At 56.8% G+C, this 19,627-nt stretch overlaps 9 protein-coding genes across 9 annotated transcripts, besides 17 other annotated features; all 9 read left to right on the top strand.

Moving 5' to 3' along the window:
- Positions 1–123: 123 nt before the first annotated feature.
- On the top strand, positions 124–432 carry Tco025E_03028 (40S ribosomal protein S21; the record flags this gene model as incomplete). The annotated part of the gene is made up of 1 exon (XM_029369950.1): positions 124–432. The coding sequence occupies one exon, from the start codon at positions 124–126 to the stop codon at positions 430–432; it is 309 nt and encodes a 102-aa protein (XP_029229977.1).
- A 454-nt stretch (positions 433–886) lies between these two features.
- Positions 887–1,624, top strand: Tco025E_03027 (uncharacterized protein; the record flags this gene model as incomplete). The annotated part of the gene is made up of 1 exon (XM_029369949.1): positions 887–1,624. The coding sequence occupies one exon, from the start codon at positions 887–889 to the stop codon at positions 1,622–1,624; it is 738 nt and encodes a 245-aa protein (XP_029229976.1).
- A 255-nt stretch (positions 1,625–1,879) lies between these two features.
- On the top strand, positions 1,880–3,895 carry Tco025E_03026 (putative helicase ARIP4; the record flags this gene model as incomplete). The annotated part of the gene is made up of 1 exon (XM_029369948.1): positions 1,880–3,895. The coding sequence occupies one exon, from the start codon at positions 1,880–1,882 to the stop codon at positions 3,893–3,895; it is 2,016 nt and encodes a 671-aa protein (XP_029229975.1).
- A 1,046-nt stretch (positions 3,896–4,941) lies between these two features.
- Positions 4,942–5,008: a sequence feature (A-rich).
- Positions 5,009–5,123: 115 nt separating this feature from the next.
- Tco025E_03025 (uncharacterized protein) lies at positions 5,124–5,579 on the top strand (the record flags this gene model as incomplete). Its single annotated transcript, XM_029369947.1, has 1 exon — positions 5,124–5,579. The coding sequence occupies one exon, from the start codon at positions 5,124–5,126 to the stop codon at positions 5,577–5,579; it is 456 nt and encodes a 151-aa protein (XP_029229974.1).
- A 205-nt stretch (positions 5,580–5,784) lies between these two features.
- Positions 5,785–5,819: a microsatellite.
- Positions 5,820–5,939: 120 nt separating this feature from the next.
- Positions 5,940–5,966: a microsatellite.
- Positions 5,967–6,005: 39 nt separating this feature from the next.
- Tco025E_03024 (uncharacterized protein) lies at positions 6,006–6,698 on the top strand (the record flags this gene model as incomplete). Its single annotated transcript, XM_029369946.1, has 1 exon — positions 6,006–6,698. The coding sequence occupies one exon, from the start codon at positions 6,006–6,008 to the stop codon at positions 6,696–6,698; it is 693 nt and encodes a 230-aa protein (XP_029229973.1).
- Positions 6,699–6,732: 34 nt separating this feature from the next.
- Tco025E_03023 (uncharacterized protein) lies at positions 6,733–8,907 on the top strand (the record flags this gene model as incomplete). The annotated part of the gene is made up of 1 exon (XM_029369945.1): positions 6,733–8,907. One exon carries the CDS (start codon positions 6,733–6,735, stop codon positions 8,905–8,907), a length of 2,175 nt encoding a protein of 724 aa, XP_029229972.1.
- Positions 8,908–9,162: 255 nt separating this feature from the next.
- Positions 9,163–9,184: a microsatellite.
- An 86-nt stretch (positions 9,185–9,270) lies between these two features.
- Positions 9,271–9,290: a microsatellite.
- A 279-nt stretch (positions 9,291–9,569) lies between these two features.
- Tco025E_03022 (putative serine incorporator) lies at positions 9,570–10,790 on the top strand (the record flags this gene model as incomplete). Its single annotated transcript, XM_029369944.1, has 1 exon — positions 9,570–10,790. The coding sequence occupies one exon, from the start codon at positions 9,570–9,572 to the stop codon at positions 10,788–10,790; it is 1,221 nt and encodes a 406-aa protein (XP_029229971.1).
- Positions 10,791–10,796: 6 nt separating this feature from the next.
- Positions 10,797–10,863: a microsatellite.
- Positions 10,864–10,996: 133 nt separating this feature from the next.
- Positions 10,997–11,025: a microsatellite.
- Positions 11,026–11,073: 48 nt separating this feature from the next.
- Positions 11,074–11,115: a microsatellite.
- Positions 11,116–11,245: 130 nt separating this feature from the next.
- Positions 11,246–11,265: a microsatellite.
- Positions 11,266–11,394: 129 nt separating this feature from the next.
- Positions 11,395–11,420: a microsatellite.
- Positions 11,421–11,464: 44 nt separating this feature from the next.
- Tco025E_03021 (uncharacterized protein) lies at positions 11,465–12,955 on the top strand (the record flags this gene model as incomplete). Its single annotated transcript, XM_029369943.1, has 1 exon — positions 11,465–12,955. The coding sequence occupies one exon, from the start codon at positions 11,465–11,467 to the stop codon at positions 12,953–12,955; it is 1,491 nt and encodes a 496-aa protein (XP_029229970.1).
- Positions 12,956–13,135: 180 nt separating this feature from the next.
- Positions 13,136–13,163: a microsatellite.
- Positions 13,164–13,445: 282 nt separating this feature from the next.
- Positions 13,446–13,484: a microsatellite.
- A 178-nt stretch (positions 13,485–13,662) lies between these two features.
- Positions 13,663–13,707: a sequence feature (A-rich).
- A 256-nt stretch (positions 13,708–13,963) lies between these two features.
- Positions 13,964–13,994: a microsatellite.
- Positions 13,995–14,746: 752 nt separating this feature from the next.
- Positions 14,747–14,758: a sequence feature (GA-rich).
- Positions 14,759–14,800: a sequence feature (A-rich).
- Positions 14,801–15,228: 428 nt separating this feature from the next.
- Positions 15,229–15,277: a microsatellite.
- A 71-nt stretch (positions 15,278–15,348) lies between these two features.
- On the top strand, positions 15,349–19,329 carry Tco025E_03020 (uncharacterized protein; the record flags this gene model as incomplete). Its single annotated transcript, XM_029369942.1, has 1 exon — positions 15,349–19,329. The coding sequence occupies one exon, from the start codon at positions 15,349–15,351 to the stop codon at positions 19,327–19,329; it is 3,981 nt and encodes a 1,326-aa protein (XP_029229969.1).
- Between the last annotated feature and the right edge of the window lie 298 nt (positions 19,330–19,627).

The following is a 19,627-nucleotide window of genomic DNA, read 5'->3' as shown; positions in this document are numbered from 1 at the left end:
ATCGCGAATGTGGACGCCAACGGTGTGATCAACGGCACCACGACGACCTTCTGCATTGCCGGCTACCTCCGATGCCAGGCCGCGTCTGACCACGCGATCAACCACCTGGCGATTGCGAAGGGCATGATCCGCATCAAGACAGGCAAGAAGCCCCGCGCGAAGAAGGTGAAGGGCCTGAAGGGGATTGGCGCCCGCGGCGCGGCAAAGGGTGCCCCGCAGCAGCGGGGCGCCCGTGCCGCCCCTGGCCAGAGGGGTGCTGCCCAGCGTGGCGGCGCGCAGAAGGGCAACGCCCGCAGGCCCCAGCAGAAGCAGCCGCAGCAGCGCGGTGCCCGTCCTGCCCGGAATGAAGAGGGCGGTCGCCCTCAGCGCGGTAGCAAGAATGCGCCTCAGTCTCGCCAGCAGCAGGGCAGGAACGCGCCTACTCGCAAGTAGCCTCCTTTGCTGGGATGCTTCGCGTCGAGGGTTCTTAGCTGAGGTGGCTTCGTGGATTTCCTCTTTTGTGCCCGTTTTCGCACCTTTTCTGCCGCGCTTCTGCCACGACTTCTCTGGCGGCGGCAAAGCAGCGGGGTGTGATCCGCCGGGAGGAGACCATTAGGGAAGGATGCTTACCTTTTTTACTTTTTCATTTTGTTCGTTTTCTACGGGTAGTATAAGTGTTTATTTCTGAGGGCCATCAGGGGCGTTACTGCGCCCCTCTGTCTTCTTTGTGTAATATTATTACTATTATTACTTTGTATCTGAGCGAAGAGAGGGAATCTCTATTCCACACACCTGTTGTGTGTGTGTTTTTTTCTTTTTTCCTTTTGTGCCTCGCGTTAGTTTTGTAGTACGCACAGCCGGTAAGGTCCTTTTGATACGAGAGATGTCTGCGAATGTGTGGCGTCCGATGAGTACTCCCGCGAAGCATTCGCAGTTTTCGATGGACCTCTTCGACAAATGGCGAAGTGAGCAGAACCGCTCCATCGCGCACCGCGGGAGTGACGCGGATCCGGCGCTGGAGGAGGAGCACAACTCCTTCATGCTGCGCCAGAACCTGAACGCGTACGTGTGCTACAGGCAGCTAGATGAGTACACCACGTGCCTGGAGCGGCACCACCTTATCGAGCACGCAGATCGGGGACACGAGATCAACACGAAGAACCGCATGAATGAGAAGAAGTGTCGCGCCACACATAACGCCTATGCGGCGTGTATGGGTTCCGAGAAGAATCAGGAGACTCTTTTGCATAATGCTGCGTTGCACAACAACTGTCATGATTTTCGCATGGAACTCATGAATTGTTTCACGACAAACCGTGAGTTGGAGACGCAAACGTCGGAGCCGCAGTGCATTCCTTTTTACCGCCAGTTGTTGCGCTGTGGACTGAATCATCTATGGAATGACTACTGGCGTTCGCTGACAAAGTTTGGTGAGGCGGAGGAGTATCACCTCTACGAGCTCTCGCGTGACGACAACAAGAAGCAGGAGTTTCTGCGCGTAATTACTTCGTCGCTGGAGCAGCAGCGGGAATACCTGCGGAAGCAACGTGAGCAGGAAAAGGGATACTTTCTCCCCCGCCCAGAGGGGGAGGCTGGCAACGCTGACGCTACGACGGCGACGCAGCCGTGGCAACGGCCGTACTGAACTTCACATGTGTCACAAACAATTCCACGCCGTTTCTCTGCTCTCGTGGGGAGGTGGAAAAATGAGGCGTGTCAACCGCAGCTGCCACCCCTCCTGCGCCTCTTTTTTTTTTCCCCCTACTTCTCCCCTATTCTCGCACCCCATTTTTTTTTTTCCTCCCTTCACTCACCCTTTATTTTTCCGTTGCGTTTGCCGCGTCGTGTCTATAAGCGGCAGGAGGAGGGAAAAGGGGGACTTGCTGCATGGGGCGCGAGGATGGAAGTTGTGCTTCTGGCTGCTCACAAACTGCAGCTGCTATCGGAATTGGGCGGCGTCTGTGCGGTGCCGGCACAGTCCTCGAGTAGGTCAGAGGAGTGGCATGCGCTTAAGCCAGCTTACGTGCGTCACGGGCCGCTAAATAATTACAGACGCTGCCGTCTGACAGCGCGTTTCTTTTGTAGCATGGACGGAACAGTACTGTCTTCGGCAAATGAGACGCGCGGCTCGAATGGGGCCCATAGCCCTGTTATTCTGCTGCTGCCACTGGGCCGGGATCCTGTGGAAAACAGCGGGGTCATAGCTTTCAAGATGGCCAATGAGGGTCCGCTGATGTCCCGTCGCCACTGTGTGCTGCAACTCAGCAGTAGCTGTTTGTTGTGCGTCCCACACGACTCACGTGAGTGGTGTGCCATTAACGTGCGGGATTGTTGCAGCTTGAATGGCACGTTTGTGAACGGCCGTCGCTTGGCAGCTGGCGCGAGTTCCCCACCAGTGGTGTTTGATCCTTGCGATGCACGGGCTTGGAGGGAGCCGCTGTTGACCCTGGAACTCGGTGCTGGGGCAAAACTCGCCCCCGGTGCTCCCCTTTCCGAGCGGCAAGCGCTGCTGCGGCTGCACGTCTTCGCACGTTTCATAGGAGAGAGACAGGACGTTGGATGGATCCAGCGCCGCTTGCGGGGCGTCTGTTTTTCCAAATTAGCTCCTGGAGGCGCTGCGCCACATCTTTCGCAGAATGAGCATTCCGTTTGCAGCTTGCTTGCAGCGTCAGTGCCAGTCGAATTGACGACGGAGGCGTTGGGAAAGGAAGAGTGTGGAAATTGTGTACACTCCGAGGAGGTTTTGACCTCGCCGTGTGAGGCTTGTGCTGCGGCTGCGCAGAGAATCCTGTTGCTGAATGCAGGGAGCGCAGAGGCCGTTGACGCAAACGTCTATCCGTCCACGCTGCCACGGTGCCACAACCCCAGTGGCCCCCAATGCCTTGGTTCTCCATCCCCGACTCACCGCCCTGAATCTGGGGCGGCCGACAACGACGCGGAGGAATCGATGCTGCGAGAGGCGTGTGTTAATTACGCCGCCGCTCTACCGCGCGACGCATCGGCGCATCTCGTAAAGAGCGCGGAGAAAAAGGGCACGCCAAGGAGGAAAAAATGCAACAAGGCTGCCTCACCCGCGAAGCGACGCGTTAGGGACAGTTTCTTCGACTATCCAGTTGACGTCGGATTGACCGCACGCGATGCGGCCCCAAGACGAACGCCACTTGGGGAAGGAGGTGCGGGAAAAATTGGGGATTGCGGCTTGCCAAGAAGCGCCTCCACGCGCACGGGGCTTGTGTCAGAATCTTTGCTGGCTTCCCGCGATGTCGGCGGTAGCCCCAGCAGCCCTTTGCAGGAATCCCTGTTGGATTTTTCGCCAGTTCTGGTAAAGAAACCGTTCTTGGCGAGGTCCTCTCCGCTTGAGCCTCCAGCAAGGGAGTGCCGTGTAGCGAATACTTCTCGGTCGGTCTCCCTGCCAGCCGCAGCTCCATGCAAGGAGGGGAGCAGGATGGTATCCCCTACTAGAGCTCCACCGAAGCCAGTCAATGCCGCAAACGGAGACATGACGGCAGAGAGGGAGGAAGTGGCGGTAATGTCGGACGCCGTGCGGCATCAGTTGGAAGGAGGGCTAACAGTCACGGCACAGACTTTGAGTTGGAGAAGCGGGAGTTGCTCTTTGCCGACGTCTCAAGACGATAGAGTCGTCGCACTGCCTCGGCGCGGCATGGTCACAGTAAAGGAGGAGGCTGCTTCGGAGGGAGAGGAGCTGGCTGGAGACGCCCGCTCCATCACGGTGAGCGCTTCGCCTCCACCTTGCGCTCCTGCATTGGGTGCAGGTTCGGCAGAGAGCCCGGGCAAGAAGACAAGAAAACGAGGTGGGAAGCGGAAGCGCGCTGCTGACTCGAAAGAGACGGTGAAGATGTTTATTGCGGAACTGCTTGATGGCACTGACGGTGCTTCTCCTCACGAGCGTGAGTAGACATTCGCGACGGTTGTTTCCGCCATAAAGTTGCCTTAGCCGTTTCAACGCTTCGGGCGGATTCGACGTTGGCACACTGCCGAGAAGGTCGGTTCTTCGTATAGGTGCGACTTGACAACAGTTGGGCAAGGACAAATCGATGAACTGTGGGGAACTAGTAGTGAAATTTGCTCTCCGTGGCGTATGTGTTCCCTTGATGCAAAGACTTGGGTGGACGGGTGGACTGTGTGCTTGCGTGCTTTGTGGCCCTGCGGCGCATGAGTTGTGGCACCTCTCAGGCCGCAGTCGATTCTGGTGAGAAAGGGCAGTATATAACTGGCCAGCGTGGTGGCAAGAGCCCCGTGTCCTGTTTTGGATCAAGCTACACATTCTCATCGCAACTACATGCTCGGGTCTAAGCATGGTCTTGCTAACGTTTGAGTATGATCTGTGGTGAAGTAGAGCGAGTTAGCCGGGGAACGAAGTCGTGTTTGCCTTTTTCCTTTTTTTTTGTCTCAAAGCGGGAATACCCTGCTGTCATACTTTAAGTGAAGAAACACGCTTGGGTTACTTTGCGGCCATCATTCGAGTACAGAGTGCACTTGTTCTTATGAGTTGCAACGCGTGTATTTTAGAGCCGTCAAATTTTTGGCTCTCTGCAGCGATCGGGATGAAAAGACCCACAAAGGGGAGGCGCTGCCGTGGTGTGGTTTCATTTGCGCCTCATTGTCGCGTCCTTGCTCGGCACTCGTCGGATGCAAGAAGCTGGGGCAACTGCAACTTGCCGTGCTTCGGTACAACTTTTTTTTTTCTTGTGTCTCAAGCTTCTCACGACTCTTTGCAATACTTTTAACCCTCTGATTCGGCTAACGGCTGTGCTTCTTGTTGCACTTTTGAGCGCGCGCCTTATGCGCGCGCACGGCTGTCTTTTTTCCTTGGCCACCCGTTTATTCCATCTGCTTTGGCGTTGGTTTATCTCTGTGTATGTGTCTGTGTGTTTGGCGGTTTGAGCCTCCGATCTCGCGAAAGTTGAGGGAGGGGGGGGGGGGGGCGTACGCGACGCTTGCTGTTTTGTTTTTGTTTTTGTTCCTTTACTTTCCTGTATTTGTGTTCCGCATTTATTTTGTTTTCTTTGCGCCGTCTTCGCCCTTTACGCCGGTTTTGCTCGTGGCAGCGACCGGGTTTCGCGTCAGTCCGGGGCGGAGGGCGGGAAAAGGCATTTGGTTCCGTGGACGATAGGGGGGCCGGCATGAGCCTCGAGGACCGTGGGGTTGTCGCGCTGTGGGAGGGGGAGTGGATGTGGCTGCGGCGCCACGTGTCGCTGGTGCGCCAGGCGGCGTGGGTGTTTGGCGACCTTGCAGGGTCCGTCTTGGACCTTCCGGCGTACCTCGCCACCGCCAGGGCGTACACGGCGCAGGCCGACCGCTTCGTCACGGAGAAGACGTTACTTGCCAGTGAGCAGCTGCGCCGGAGTCAGTGGATTCTGCCGGCGTTCGGCATCGCCTCCGCAAGCCTCTTTGTGGTGGCCAAGAGTGCACCGTGGGGAACATATCGGGCCTTCCGCAACGGTGCCGTCACGGCCGTGCTGCTCACCTGCTTCCTGCTGCCGCGCGAGCTTGTCAATGCCGTTGACGCCGAGTTGCCATTTGGCACGAACGACACACGCGGCGTGGGGGACAATGCAAAGGACTTGGGCGAAAAGTAGTGCACATGGCAACGAATTGTTTTGTAGTTGTCCTACCTTTTTTTTTTTTACTCTTTTCGCCCCTTCTTTTTCTGTATGCGTGTCGGTTTCCTTCTTGTCCATGCGTGGAGGAGAAAGCAATGGCAGTGATGGAAAAGGCAAAGGCAATAGGAATAAGCCGTCGATGAGGGTGCGAGAGGGGGTGGGCGGGAGCGTTGTTCTGCGCGTGCGTGTGTCTCCGTGTGTCTCTGTGTGTCTGTGGGAACGAGCCCGGAGCGTGTGTCCTCCTCCTCTTTGCTTCGGTTGCTCTATTTTCTGCCACGCGTATCTCACAGCAGTGTGCGACCTTGAGTTTAGCAGCAACTAGACGAACAGCAGCGGGGGAGGAAGGAAAGGAGGAAGGAAGGAGAAGCCAGCTAGCGCGATAGAGAGAGAGAGAGGGAGTGCATGGCTGCGGTGGACGAAGTGCTGCAGAAGGTGCGGGTCCGTGTGGCCCAACGCCGGCTGCGACTTGACGATTTCTTCACGGATTTTGACTCCCTTCGCTCGGGTCGTATTACGGCCGCCCAGTTCCGCCGCGCCTTGGCTGTCAATTCCATTCAACTCACCGATGCGGAATTTGAGGCGCTCAAGGACGCCTTCGGCGCGGTCGCGGGCAACCAGGCGACGGGCAGCAGGACTCCGCGCGGAGGGGCTTCGATGGAGGTGAACTACGCGGCCTTCCTCCACGCTTTGCGCGCGGAGGACCCCCCGGCGGAGCTGCTGACGACGCTGCGGCGCAAGGGAAAACCCCTCTCGGAGGAGGAGGAGCGAACGCTGCGGGCGGCATTCCGCTCGCTGCGCGACGGTGTGCGGGCGCGTGGGCTGCGACTGCGCACGTTGTTTGAGGACTTTGACCCCTTCCGCAGCGGCAAGGTGGCTGCCTCGCGCTTCCGACGCTGCATGCCGTTTGAGGGGATGCGGGAGGACGTCTTGCAGCTTATGCTAAAGAAGTACAGCGACGACGACGGCGAAGTGCTCTACGCCGCGTGGTGCAGAGACCTCGAGGGGGGGGACGCCCCCCCCAGAGGGGGAGACGCACTCCGCGAGCCCCTCGCCGCAGATGTCTCCACGCGGGATGGCCGCGCCGCTTTCCATTGACGAGCTGTTGGAGGTGCTGCGCTCACAGTTCTCCATGTACCGCCTGCGCTGCGACGACTTTTTGCGCAGCTGTGATCACTTTAAGACGGGGTTTGTCACGGCCCCGCAGTTCGCGTCGGCGCTTGGGCAGCTGCGTTTTGTCAACTTTCACCTCACGGCGGAGCACATTGACACGCTGACGCGGGCCTACGCGGACGCGAGGCTGGAGGGCACCGGTAGCGGCACCAACGAGGAGGCCTTTCCACGCGTCAACTACGTGCAGTTCCTCGCCGACACCAACCCCCGCCGTGACGAGGGCGCAGCAGGCACGACGAACTACTACGAACTGACGCGAACCCCCGGACAGTTCCTTAGTGGGGTGGACGACAAGGAGCAGGAGCGGGCGGAGTTCGTGCTGAACAAAGTGCGCCGTTTTGTTCATTCAAACCGCATTCATTTGATTCCAACGTTGCACGACTTTGATCGTGTGCGGAAGGGTATTTATGAACATCGCACGTGTACCGTGTCACGCTTTGTGCGCTCCCTTGCGACAAACAAAATATTTCTCGCCCCAGAGGAGATTTCGCTGCTGGTGAAGTGGTACCTCGTCCGCAGTGCAGACGGCAGCCCTAGCGACGAAGTGAATTACTACCAGTTCGTCATGGACGTCGACCAGGCCCACAAGCCGGAACTCGACCCAACGCGCTTGCTGCGGTCGATTGGGACAGGCGAGCTGCAGTCCCAGAAGGGCGGTTCACACTCGCAGCCGGCGGAGACCGTGCCGCTGGTGCTCGTCAAGGTGGCAAGGCAGGCCGAAGAGCGCCACCTCCGCGTGAACGAGTTCTTCATCGACTTTGACCCCTTGCGCAGTGGCATAGTACAGACGGAGAAGTTTGCTGTGGCGCTCGGCATTGCTGGGCTGCAGCTGCACCCGCAGGAGATTGAGATGCTGCAAAAAGAGTACAGGGCAACGAAGGCGCGTGATCATATCGACGTCACTCGCTTCGTCGCCGACGTTGGCGAAATTGCGCCAACGGCGGTGCCCTCTGTCGCGACGAAGTTTAACTTCACAGCCTCGCGCAGCCGGACAGAGGCCGCCACCGCGATGCTGAAGGACACGCTGAAGAACCCCTCTGAGAGACTCACAGATGCGGAGCGAGAGCGTCTTCCGCAGCTCATTGCCGGGCTCTCCCACGACGTCGCGACGCACAATGCCCTGCTGACGCCCTTCTTCTCAGACTTTGACCGCCTGCACCGTGGGAAGATTACGAAGTCAAACTTCTTGCGGGCCATTGCGCGCCATCGCTTTGTGCTGTCTGCGGCAGACACAGCTCTCTTGTCATGCTACTACGCGTCGCCGGAGGACCCCGAGCTCATTGAGTACACCCGCTTCGTTCGCGACGTTGGTCAGAACGAGATGTCGTCAGGGAGCCGCGGGAAATCGGGGGATGCCATGGACGAGACAATGCCGCTGGCTACCAACGCGTCGTGCGTGGGCTGGAACGACGGCATCTCCCGCGGGGAGGCTGTGGACGAGGAGCTGGTGGAGCGTGTCCTGACACAAATCTGCTGCTTTTTGCAGGAGCGCAAGGCACGGCTCTCCGAATTCTTCCCCGACGGTGATGAGCTGCGCCACCGTCACGTGACAAATGCCCGCTTTCGGCACTGCCTCTCAATTCTAGGTCTTAACCTCTCCGAGGCGGAGCTGCAGGCCCTCGAGGCGGCCTTTGCCCACGCCGAGCTGAAGGGCCACGTCAACTACCCGGCGTTTTTTTCTGTCGTCTCGGGCAAGCTTCAGGCCGGCGTGGGCCTCATGGCGGTGACGCAGCGCCGGCGCGGGTTGGGCATGGCTACCGATACAACTGCGGGGCCGGCAGCAGACTCGGCACCCGAAAAATCTGCCGCACCAGCAGCGGAGGCGGTGTCTGGGGCGCGGCCAGGCAGAAAGACCCTTGCGGAGTCGCAGGCGGAACTGTACCAGTCGGCGATCGACAAGGTGCGTCGGACGCTGGCCTCGCGTCGCTCAACCTCGCTCCCGGCCTTCCGCCAGTACGACCGGGCACGCAAAGGATTTGTGAAGGAGGGGCAGTTCTTCGCGACCCTCATGTCTTTGGGCGTGCAGTTGACCCCGGCGCAGTCGGATGCCCTCCGAAAGGCGCACAGCGTCGGCGGCGGGGAGATTGGCTACACAAAGTTCTGTCTCGTGGCGGACGACGAGCGGTTCGCGTAGACGGCGCGGCTACGAGAAGAAGAAGCTAAAGGACTGTTAAAAGGAAAAGAAAAAAGGGGGAAAAAAAGAACAGGTAAGAGAAAAAGACAAAAGTGTCTCTTTTTTTTTCCTCTCCTCTCTAGACGAGTATGTTCTGCCGCAGCAGTTTATGCCTGATATGTACACAATTGACATTTTTTTTTCTTTGAAATGTCCCCCCCCCCTCTTCTGTCCCTCTTGTTGATTCCTTCGCTGGACTTACCGAGGCGGTGCAGCCACGCACACACACACTCACACAAAATGCACGAGGAAGCCATATATGTATGTGGCATTGGCTTTTTCCGTTGGGGTTCTGTGCATGTAACGGGAAAGGGGTTTTCCCCCCTGCTGGCTGCTGCTGCTGCAATGATGATCCCCGCCTCGCTGCTTTTGTTTTCTGGCACGCTTCCTCTTCCTCCCCTGTTTCGTTGCAAAAATATTACTTTGCCCCTTATTACCTTCTTTTTCTCTCCCTCTATTCCTGCGAGGCGACTCAGTAGGCAAATATACATAGGAGTCCAACAGAAAATAGTTTTCTGCGAACGCGCATATATCGGAGTGGGTCTTTTTTTCCCCCCCGCATTTCCTCCGTATATTCGTGCGTAACTGCAGTTGCGCCTTCTTTTTTTTCTCTGTCGCATTGTATGACCGAGGACGGGAGCAAAATGGCTTCGGCGTCTGGCAGCAACTCGCTCTTCGCCCCGGGTGTGATACTGCGGGTGCAGTACGCCAGTTACCTCTTCGTTGGCCTCATCGCCACGATGCTCCTGCGCGGGTCTCTTGCGGGTGCCTTCAGCAATATCTCCATCCTTAAAAAAGGCTGCGAATTCGCCACCAGCGCCTCGAGCGACTTCTGCACTGCAGAGGTGCTCGTCTACCGCGTCAGCTTTGCGCTGGCGGTGTTTTTCTTTCTGCACCTGCTCTCCGTCTCTGACCTTACGTGCTGCGTTTCCAGCGAGGCACGGGCGGAGTTTCAGCGGCGCTTTTTCTACGCAAAATCAATTCTTCTTGTGGGGTTGTTTGTCGCCACTTTTTGGATTCCAAACAGCTTCTTCGGCATCTACGCCTACGTATGCCTCTTTGCCTCCGCGTTGTTTCTCCTGCTCAGCGTCGTCTTCCTCGTGGATTTCAGCTATCAGTGGAGCGAGGATTGGGGGCGCCGGAGCGATGCGGCCCCGAAGTGGATGTGGTACCTGCTGGGCATGGCGGTCCTCTGCTACTTGGGGGGCGTTGGCGTGAACGTTGCCGCGTTCGTCATGTACGTCCCACACGCGGACTGCAACTACAATGCGTTTGCAATCACCAGTGTGCTCGTGAGCGCCCTCGTTTTCACCGTACTGTCCATTTGGCTTCCACATGGCTCGATTGTTCCCAGCGGCATCGTATTTCTGTACACCAGTTCCGTCATGTTTTTTACCCTTCGCACTGGCACGGATGTGCACTGCAACCGCATTGCTGTGCCCGAGGGCGAGGCCGGCTCGCTGAAGCAGCTGCTCATCGCGAGCGTCGTCAGCAGCTTCGCACTCGGCTACAGCGTCGTGTCTTCCGGGGGCAACGGCAGCGCACTTGGCATCGGCCGCACCGAGGACGGCGAGGAGGAGGACCCTGACGAGGTTGGGCACCTGAGCCAATACATGTTCTTTCACACCACGATGGTGCTGGGCGCGATGTACCTTGCGATGCTGGCCACCGGGTGGCGCGTGGGCGGCTTAGGCGAGGATGCCCTGCTGGGAAGCATCAACGTCGCCTTTTGGGTGCGCACCGCGACCGTGTGGGTGGCGGTGCTGCTGTACGTCTGGTCCCTCCTGGCGCCGTACTTTTGCTGCAGAGACCGCGACTTCGGCTACAGCGTGGAGGACTGGTGAGAAGCGAAAGAAACGAAAAAGAGAAAACAAAAGCACACGCACAAAAAAAAAACGGAACCGCGAAGAAAAAGAACATGGGGCGAGGCTTTGGCTTCTTCCCCCACTTGCCTTTATTCTGAGTGTGTTCGTGTGCGTGTGTATTGCCTCGCCCTTTTTTTTTTATTTGTTCTTTTTATTGTCTCTCTCTCTCTCTATATATATATATATGTGTGTGTGTGTGTGTCTGTGTGTGTGTTTCCGCACTGTTGGGAGGACACGCTGCGGGCTACGGCGCCTCGCAGGAGTAGTTGTTGTTTTTTTTTCTTGTTGTTGCTGTTGTCGTGTTTCCTTCGTCTTCGTGCGTCGCCCTCCCACTGCCCGCGTGGCTGCCCCCGACATGTGCCGCGATGAAGGCCGCACACCCGCACTTTCGTTCCCCCAAAACCCCCTTCACTCTCCTCCTCCGCTGCCGCTGCCACACACATCACACACACACGTGTGCGTGTCCCCGCCGAAAGGAAAAGCGCAGACTTAACACGAAAAAAAAAGGAAAACGAGGTGTAAATAAATTAAGTAAAACTCCTAAGTGAAGAAGCAACTCCTACAGCGAGAAGGAAAGGAAGTAAACAACAACAACAACAAAACAAACAAACGGTAAACGGAATAGGACAGCCGAGATAAATACGACTGAAGCAATGCCTCCGCGGAACGTGACAGCCAACCCCCACAGCCATGCCAACAACATCGGTAGTGGAAGGACCAACGGCAAGCCGGTAGCACGAGGCCCTCATGACCACCCACGCCCGAAGCGGGAGGAGGCCAAGGCAGAGGAGCCTGCATCCCCGCCTGGCCCCATCATCAAGACACAGATTACAAACACCGCCAAGGCGTCCTCTGGCAAGAGCTTTCTCGACGCACTGCGCGTTGGTGCCGGCAAGCGTCCGAGCAATGCGACTCCTGCTGCCGTAGAACAGCCAGCAGCGCCACCACCGGCAGCCGCCGTCGAGGCCGCCGTCGAAGCAGAGGCAGGGCCGGTGGTGGCGGTTGTGGAAGCACCAGCAGTAACCCCGGAGCCTGAGGCGCCCGCCGTAGAAACTGCAGCCCCAGCGGTGGATGTTTCACCCGTTGAGGAGGCGGCGCCGCAACCCGCCAGTGAACAGCCAGTTGTAGAGCCGAGTTCAGAGACGCCAACTCCGCCACCTCAGCAATCGCAATCGCAATCGCAACCGCAACCGCAACCGCAACCGCAGCAGCCTGTGACGCTCCCCGAAGCTAACGCACACTTTAGTTGGGCCAATGACGACGATTACAGTTTTGTGAATCAGTTTACGCAGTCCCAACAGGGGGAGCAGGTGCAGCCAGTCGCCCCTGCCTACCTTGTCCAGTACCCCCAGGACGTTGTCGACGCACAGGAGAAGGACAGTCGGGTCGTGTTCAAGGCCCCAGGGGAGCAGCAAACAATGCCAAGTGCGTTTGCTGCGTTGGATAAGGAGCGGCGCGAGCTCCAAGATGCGCGCCACGACTTTGAGGAGTACCGCAAGCAGACAGAACTTGAGCTGGGTGACAAACGTGCGCAGTTGGCTACGCTTGAGCGTCAACTGCAGGAGCAGAGTGAAAGCATTCAACAAGAGCGTGCCAAACTCATTGAGCAACAACAGCAGTTGCAGCAGCAGCAGCAGCAACAACAACAACAACAGCAACAGCAACAGCAGCAACAGCAGCAGCAGCAGCAGCATCATCATCACTCTCAGCAATCGCCAGTTCGCAGCGCTCCTGTGGCCCCTCCTGCTCCCCCGCAGCAGGTTCCACAGCCTGCCCCCGGTTACACTTACTCCCCTGGCATGCAGGACAATATGCAGTGGGCTCCCCCGCCGCGCCCCGACAACTGGGCACTCAACCATGGCCCCATTGTGCCGCCGTACGAGCATAACCGCTATTACCAGAACATGAATTACCAACCACATCGTGGCAAGCCCTTCGGTGGCAGGGGCGGTGATGTGCCTCCGCACATGGGTCGCGGAAACCCGATGCGCTCGAACCCACACATGCAGGGCAACTTTAACAATCGTCCAATGGGGGCTGGGGACATGCGTGGACCCATGCCTGACGGTGGCGCGAACCCCATCTTCAACCCGCGTTCGCAGGTGGGTTACATGCAGGCGAATACGTATCACAACCAGTGGTGAGCATTAAGCTAGTGGGCTGCAACGCGGATCGTATTTGGGAAGCGAGCGAGCGGCAACTGGGTGAAGGAGGAGGGAAGAAAAGGGGGTGGGGCGAGGTGACGGCAAACAGGAAGCAAAGAACTGAAAGAGCAGCGAAAACAGACGACAGCAAAACTATATACTTGTCGCAGCACTCGCAACAGTAATAGTAGCAGTAGTAGTGGTGGTAAAAACGACGGCGACAGGGGGGGGGGGGGAAGCCAAACACAAAAAAAAAAGATGAGGGAACGAAAACTATGTGTGTGTCAGTGTTTTTGCGTTGCAAATATACTGTCTTCCTCGTCCACAGTTCCAAGATCTTCTGGCAGAGTCCCCACCGGTGGAGGCTGCGAAGCAGAATGGGAGGCAGGGTTGCAAGGAAGGGCTGAGCCAAGCCGGGCGAGAATACAAGCAGAGCCACACACATGCACGTGCATGCGCGGACGGAGAGGCATTGCGCACCCAAGGCCCTGAGGGAGAGAGAAGGAGAGGGAGAAAGAGCGAGAAGAGACAAAAGTGCGGAAACGAAAACAACAAAAACAGCAGCAGAAGTTGCGTGGCGGATGCGAAGAAGCGCCGACTGGTTAACACACAGTCATGGGAGAACAATTTTACCCCCGTGAGGTGAAAGGGGGAGGGGGAAAAAAACCCACAGACAACTCAAAACAGAGAAATTCACATTTGCGTGTTTTGTCGTTGTCTTTGCTTTTTCTTTTTGATTTTCTTCTCTCTTTGAATTGTCGGTTGTTAATGCGTGGACGCTGGGGCGTATTAGTTTGTGGCCTCCAGAACTTTGCTGCTGCCGCCGCTGCTATTACTGTTGCCAGCACTCACCTGCCCCCTTTTTCTCGTGACCACAGCCGCCACTACTGCGGTTCCCGCGTTCGCATCGACGGTTTCAAACCCCCGACGTGGGTGGTGCTAAGATGGAAACGAAGGAACGAAAATGAAAACCAAAGAAATGTCCAAAAGAAGGAATGAAATAATTATGTGCGTGCGTGCGTGCGTGCGTGCGTGCGTGTGTGTGTGACAAAAGAGTGCATGCCCTGGAGGGAGTGAGGGAATAAAAGTGCATATCCACATACACTTGGGGAGAAAGAGAGAAAAAAAAGAAAAGGCAATCAAAGGAACGAAAAATACTAAGTAACAAAAAACTATAAAACTAACCGGTAAAATACTGGAGAAAAGGGGCAGGAAGGAAAAAAAAAGGAAATGCATCAAAGACAGTTAACTCTCTCTTTGTTTCTGACGGCTCACCTCCATTCCCCTACACACACACACATGGGAAACGGTGTGGTGTGCCTACGGGCTGGGACGCCGCGGGGAGCCCGCAGCGAGGCAAAGCAGAGCAGAAGTTGTTTTTAATTATTTGCTTCCTCCTTTTATTGTTTTGGGAAAACAAACAAACAAAAAAAAAGGTTTTTTTTTTGTCTTCTTTCATAACCCCTATCCTTTTCTCCGTTCTATTGTTTATCACTTTTATCTCTTTTTTTTTTTCGTTTTGCTTTTTCTTTGCCCTTGTAGCAGAGCCGCAAGAAGTTCCCCCTCCTGCTACTAATGCCCTCTGTTGCCTTTGCCTTGTGTGACTGTATTTCTGTGTGCATGCCCGCAGTGGGGGAGGGGTGACGCAGATTTGCAGGGAAAACAGCACTTGCCGTGAAAAAGGAGAAGAGGGCTGTGAGAGTGAGTGCATGGGCGAAGGCGAATGAGAGCGATAGTAGCGGGAGGGAGAGCGACGTGGCTCTGTGAAGCGGTTGCCCCTTTATTCTTTGGTTCTTTCTGTTCTTTCTGTTATTTTTATTTTGTTTTCATTTTCATTTTTTTTTTGCTTGCACTACGCCCCCCACACCCAAAAGTGCGCCGCTGCTACGGATAGTAAAGCAAGGAGAGAAACGTCTCTCCCCCCACATCCACATTCACACATTCACACAGACACAAAAAAAACGGCATTGAGGTTAAGGGCTTTCGCCAGGGTGAATAGGGAACGAGGGGGAGGAAGCTGAGCATATAGTTAATTTGTTCGAGTGCTAACTCGAGCGAAAGAGCGAGAGAGAAGGGGTGGGGAAAAACACAAGAAAGGAGGAGCGTACATTATCAGGAAAGAAGGGAGTTTAAACCCGAACACGACGAGGAATTGGAAGAAGCTAAGAAAAGACGTAACGCCGTGTGAAGCAAAGGAAAAAAAAAAAAGTTGTGCGGAGGAGAACAGGGGAAGGGGAGCGCTTTGGTGTCAATACCGCAATCCAGCTGCGACGACAGCGAGAGCTACCGAAGACAGCAACAGCTGCCACAGCAGCAAGAGCAGTATCAGAGGCTAAAGTGCACGGCGCACGGGCAACAAGAGTGAGTGGGTAACTGAGCGCGGCTACACCAGGATGGAGGGTGCAAAGCAGGGCGGAAAGCCCGTCAGCGGAACGAAGCTTTCACCACTTGCGTTGTTGCGGCGGAGCTGCCCAGATTTTCTCTCAGCCATCGCAAGTGTGAAGGAACCTCCAGCGAAAAAGGGCTCCAATGAGACTCGCGGCAGCACTCCAGAGTTTGCGCAGGACATTGATGCCGCGATACCACTTCATCGCCTGCGGACTGGCGGAAGTGGCGCGGCTTGGGCAAATGTAGATGGGCCTTTCAGCCTGCAAGCTGACGCCGCAGCTGCCGCCCCTACAGCATCGGATGGCCTCCCAGACGGCGTGCAGGATAAAAATGCGAGTACGGGGCCCGTTAAAAAGAAACGCAGAGATGGCGTAAGTCCTTTAGCAGCCATAGTAGCACCCTCTCCACCTTCCTTTCCTGCATCTGCTTCTAGCCGGACAGAGGACAACGGCGTCAGTGCCTCCGCCTCTGCGACTAGTAGGAGTCGCAGCAGAAGGACTTTATCCGATTCCCCTCGCCGCTTCTTGCGGGAGGCTTTGGTGAGTTACAGCCGGAGGGATGAGAACTCTATTCCTGATGAGCTTGTGGCAAACTTCGATGGAATGACGTTTTTTCAACTCCTGCAACAGTGCAGCGGCGGGGTCTGCGTCTCCCTGGAGCGCACTGAAGAGGACACGGATGAGCAGAATGGCTCTACCTACAGTCCACCTCCCCTTTCAACCACGACAAACTCCTCCTCGTCGTTGGCCGGCGGCGGGGGCGTGCCAATTGGACGACTCTCAAAGCGTGACCTTCAAGCTCAGTTATCGGCGGCACTGGCGTGGGCATCATCTGCCGTGCACGGCGTAGAAGACGGCGACGACGAGGACGAGGACGACGACGATGACGAGGACGACGACGACGACGACGGTGGTGGTGGTGGTGTGAGGGTGCGGTTGCCGCGCGCAATTCTCGAGACGGCCTCGCAGCTTGATCATCCCTCTGTGGTGTTTGAGCTTTTGCAGTGCAAGGACGCCAAAGGCAGGGGGGCGGAGGCAGCGGGCCGCGGCGGCAAGAACGGCCACTCTGCTGCAACTGACGACGACGAGGAGGATGAGGACGAGGACGACGAGGATCGCTCCTTTCACGATGAGGACTTGGATGACCTCAAGGAGACGACGGAAAAGGTAAGCTCGCTGAGCCTGCACACAATGAAGGAATTGGCCACCTGGTGGAGCATACAGCTTGAAGACGAGAACGAGGAGCTTTACCGCATGACCATCACAGAGCATCTCCGTCTACTTGCCTTTACAATTTGTGCCGTCGTTTCCAACACGTTGGAGCCGCAGGTGTCATTGCCGTCTGCTTCCGGCAGCAACCGGCCTCGGGGCGGAAGCAACGCCAACAGCGAGGCTTTGGGCAACCCGAAAACGCTTGCGGAGGCGGCAAACAGTGCCGTGGACGTCGGCATGAGAGAGGTGGCGCCGCAGAGTGGGGAGGAGCAGGAGGGTCGAGTGCGGAGCCTTCTCTCCCTGCGACACGACATCTGCACACTGAGTGCGGATCACCTTCGGTACTTTGCCAACATCTTTGGCGTCCTCGACCGCTGCTGCTCTCCGGAGGACATATTTATGGCCATCTCTGCCGTCAGTGTGATGACGTTTTTTTCACCACTGCCAACCCCCCTGCTGGAGAAGGTTTGTCATGAGCTGTCGATCTCCACCGTGGACGAGGGCACGGAGTCGGCCGACGCCCACCAACTTCCCCAGCTACTTGCGGAGAAAATAAGCCACTACTTCTACCCTCCACGCCACGCCGTGCCATCCATTGCGAGGCTTCCATTTATGCCACAGATGCAAATTCACGAGCACGCTCCTGGGCGATACACCTGCACCGTGGATAACGCCAAACTCATGAAGGTGATGATGCTGCAGCGATTGGTAAGTAATCGTTTTAGCTGCAACAAGATCCGTTGGCATGCGTTGCTGACCGTGATAGATGACAAGCTGAGCTTTTACGTTTGGCATCGTAACACGGATTCCCTCACCACCCACATGATTGTGCGGACACAAGACCCCAAGAAGAAGCGGAAGAACAACGGGGCCAGTTGCGGCGACAACAATAACAAAGGCAAGAACAACGCTGTTTCGCCAAGCCCAGAGGTGACGCTGAAGGAAAGTTCCGCGTTATTTCTGGAAAAGGAGGTGGAGGCCGCACCTGGGGAGTTGGTCGGCTTCGAGAGTTTTGTCTCACTGACGGTGGCGCTGCAAAGTTCTACGATGTCACAGTCCGGGTATCGTCTGTACAACCGTGTGGAGGATCGACTCATTTTTCAGTACGCCATGGACTTGAAGTGCCCCGGCGGTGCGCCGCTAGTGGACGACGGGGGGAAGAAGTCGACCACAAATCAACAAAGTGGCAAGGGCATCCTTGCGAAGCGGGGATCCGGCAATAACCTGGACCAGACCACAGGAGGTCCGCAGGCGACTGCCGACGCCGTTGCTGCGGCAACGGCTGCGGAGAATGAGAGGCGCCGCAAAGAACTGGAGACGCTTGTGTTCAAGCTTGAGAAGGGCGAGTCACAGCAACGCGACACAATCGAGCAGACGTGGAACAGTGGTTACCGTCAGTTGCTGAACGAGCATGGCAAATCCTACCAGAAGGCTCTGCAGAAGCAGAAGGACCGTGAGCGGAAGATGCTGCTCGCCAAAGTTGGGCCCAGCCCTGAGCTGCTGCGTGAGTTGGATACGCTGTCACAAACGGTGACCACCAATCGTGCACAGGTCACAAAGTTGGCAAAAGAGAAGTCCAAAGAAGAGGTTTTCATTAAGAGGCTCCAGGAACAGATCGAGGATGGCAACCGCGAGGTGGAACGCCTCCGCCAACAGCTCAAGAGCAGCAGTGAGCTACTGTCATCCTTGGAGGCAGAGGCAGCGGCATGTGCCGCACGCAGAAAGGCTCGGCAAGAGTCAAGGCGCCGAAAACAGCGAGATCTGGCAGCAGCACTGCGCATTCCAGAGTTGTCTTCGACCCGTCATGAGACGCTGGCTATTAATGACCTTCAGTCCTTCTGGGCTCCGTCATCCGCGAATAGCGCAACCCCGCAGCTGTTTCCAGCGTCCGTGACATCAATGTGTTCTCCCCCACAATGCCCGCCACCGTTACTAACAGCTGCGGCACCCGGTGTGAGTCCTGACCTTACTTCTGGTCTTGGTGGGGTCCCAGCAGCAGCATCAGCTGCTGCAGTTGCTGCTTCTGGTAATGGTTCCTCCATTCCTCTCCCACGCTCTGCTGTGGGGAGCAGCGAGGGAGGTTTTTCGCCAACGTTGCAGCCTGCTGGGGGAGGAGTAATGGGTGTTGGTCTGTCGACATGGGCGTCGCTGACGGATCCATTGTCGTTCAATACAGGCGTGCAAGGCGGAGATGCAATGAACGCTTTCGGCACTCCATCTACTGCCGCTCTCTTTTCTGCACAGCCGCCGCCACTGCAGCAGACAGACACATCAGCGCATCTTCCCACCGTGGATGTCGCTGTAGGAGTGGGAGTAGGAGGAGGACAGAGCGGCGGTTTCACCGTCACCGCCCCCTTTCCCACTGGCAGTGCAGTACAACGCTTCACACTTGACGCCAATGCCTGTCCATTTACCCCAACGTCGCTGGTGACAGGACAAACGTCTGGCAACACGGTTACCCACCCATCCTTCGCCGTTAAAGCCGGCGCCGCACCTGTTTCAGGACTGTCGCCGCTCTCGGCGTCTCCCATGACTGGCATTTCCGGAAACAGCCCCATTGTTTCAGGAGGCGCGTTCCCTGAGCGACCAAGATACACGTCCGTTTCGACGCCCGTGTCTGGAGGCATTGTTAACGGTGGGGCCTTTTCCAACGACGCACTTCAGGGCACCACGCCGCTCTTTGCTCTACCTGGACTGACAAGTGGGTCAGGGACACAACTGCAACCGAATACAAAGGGTCTTTCACTCAACTTCACAACGGCCCCGTGGAACTAACCCACGCGGTGTTTGCCTGTGAAAAGGTTGGAGCGGGCCCGACACGTCCCAGCACTCTTTTTCTTTATTTGCATATCACTTTCCCCCCCCCCCCTTTTCGTCACCCCGTTACACCTCTCAGCAAAAGAGAAATATATATATATATTTTTGCCCCTTTTCTCTCTTCTACTGTGTGGTTTTGCGCCGAACCGCGGCGGCTGCCAGAGCCGAACTTGGGGGGGGGGCATCCTCCCGATCGTCGCAATGCCCCAAGGCTGCGCGCCTGCGGAGGAAGTGGGAATTAGGGAGTGGGAGGGGC

The sequence above is a fragment of the Trypanosoma conorhini genome (genome assembly GCF_003719485.1).
Source record: "Trypanosoma conorhini strain 025E chromosome Unknown Tco_14.4_contig_00130, whole genome shotgun sequence".
In the NCBI taxonomy this organism is placed as follows: Eukaryota; Euglenozoa; class Kinetoplastea; order Trypanosomatida; family Trypanosomatidae; genus Trypanosoma; species Trypanosoma conorhini.
The sequence above is the reverse complement of the archived record's forward strand: the minus strand, read 5'-3'. Positions and strand labels throughout refer to the sequence as shown.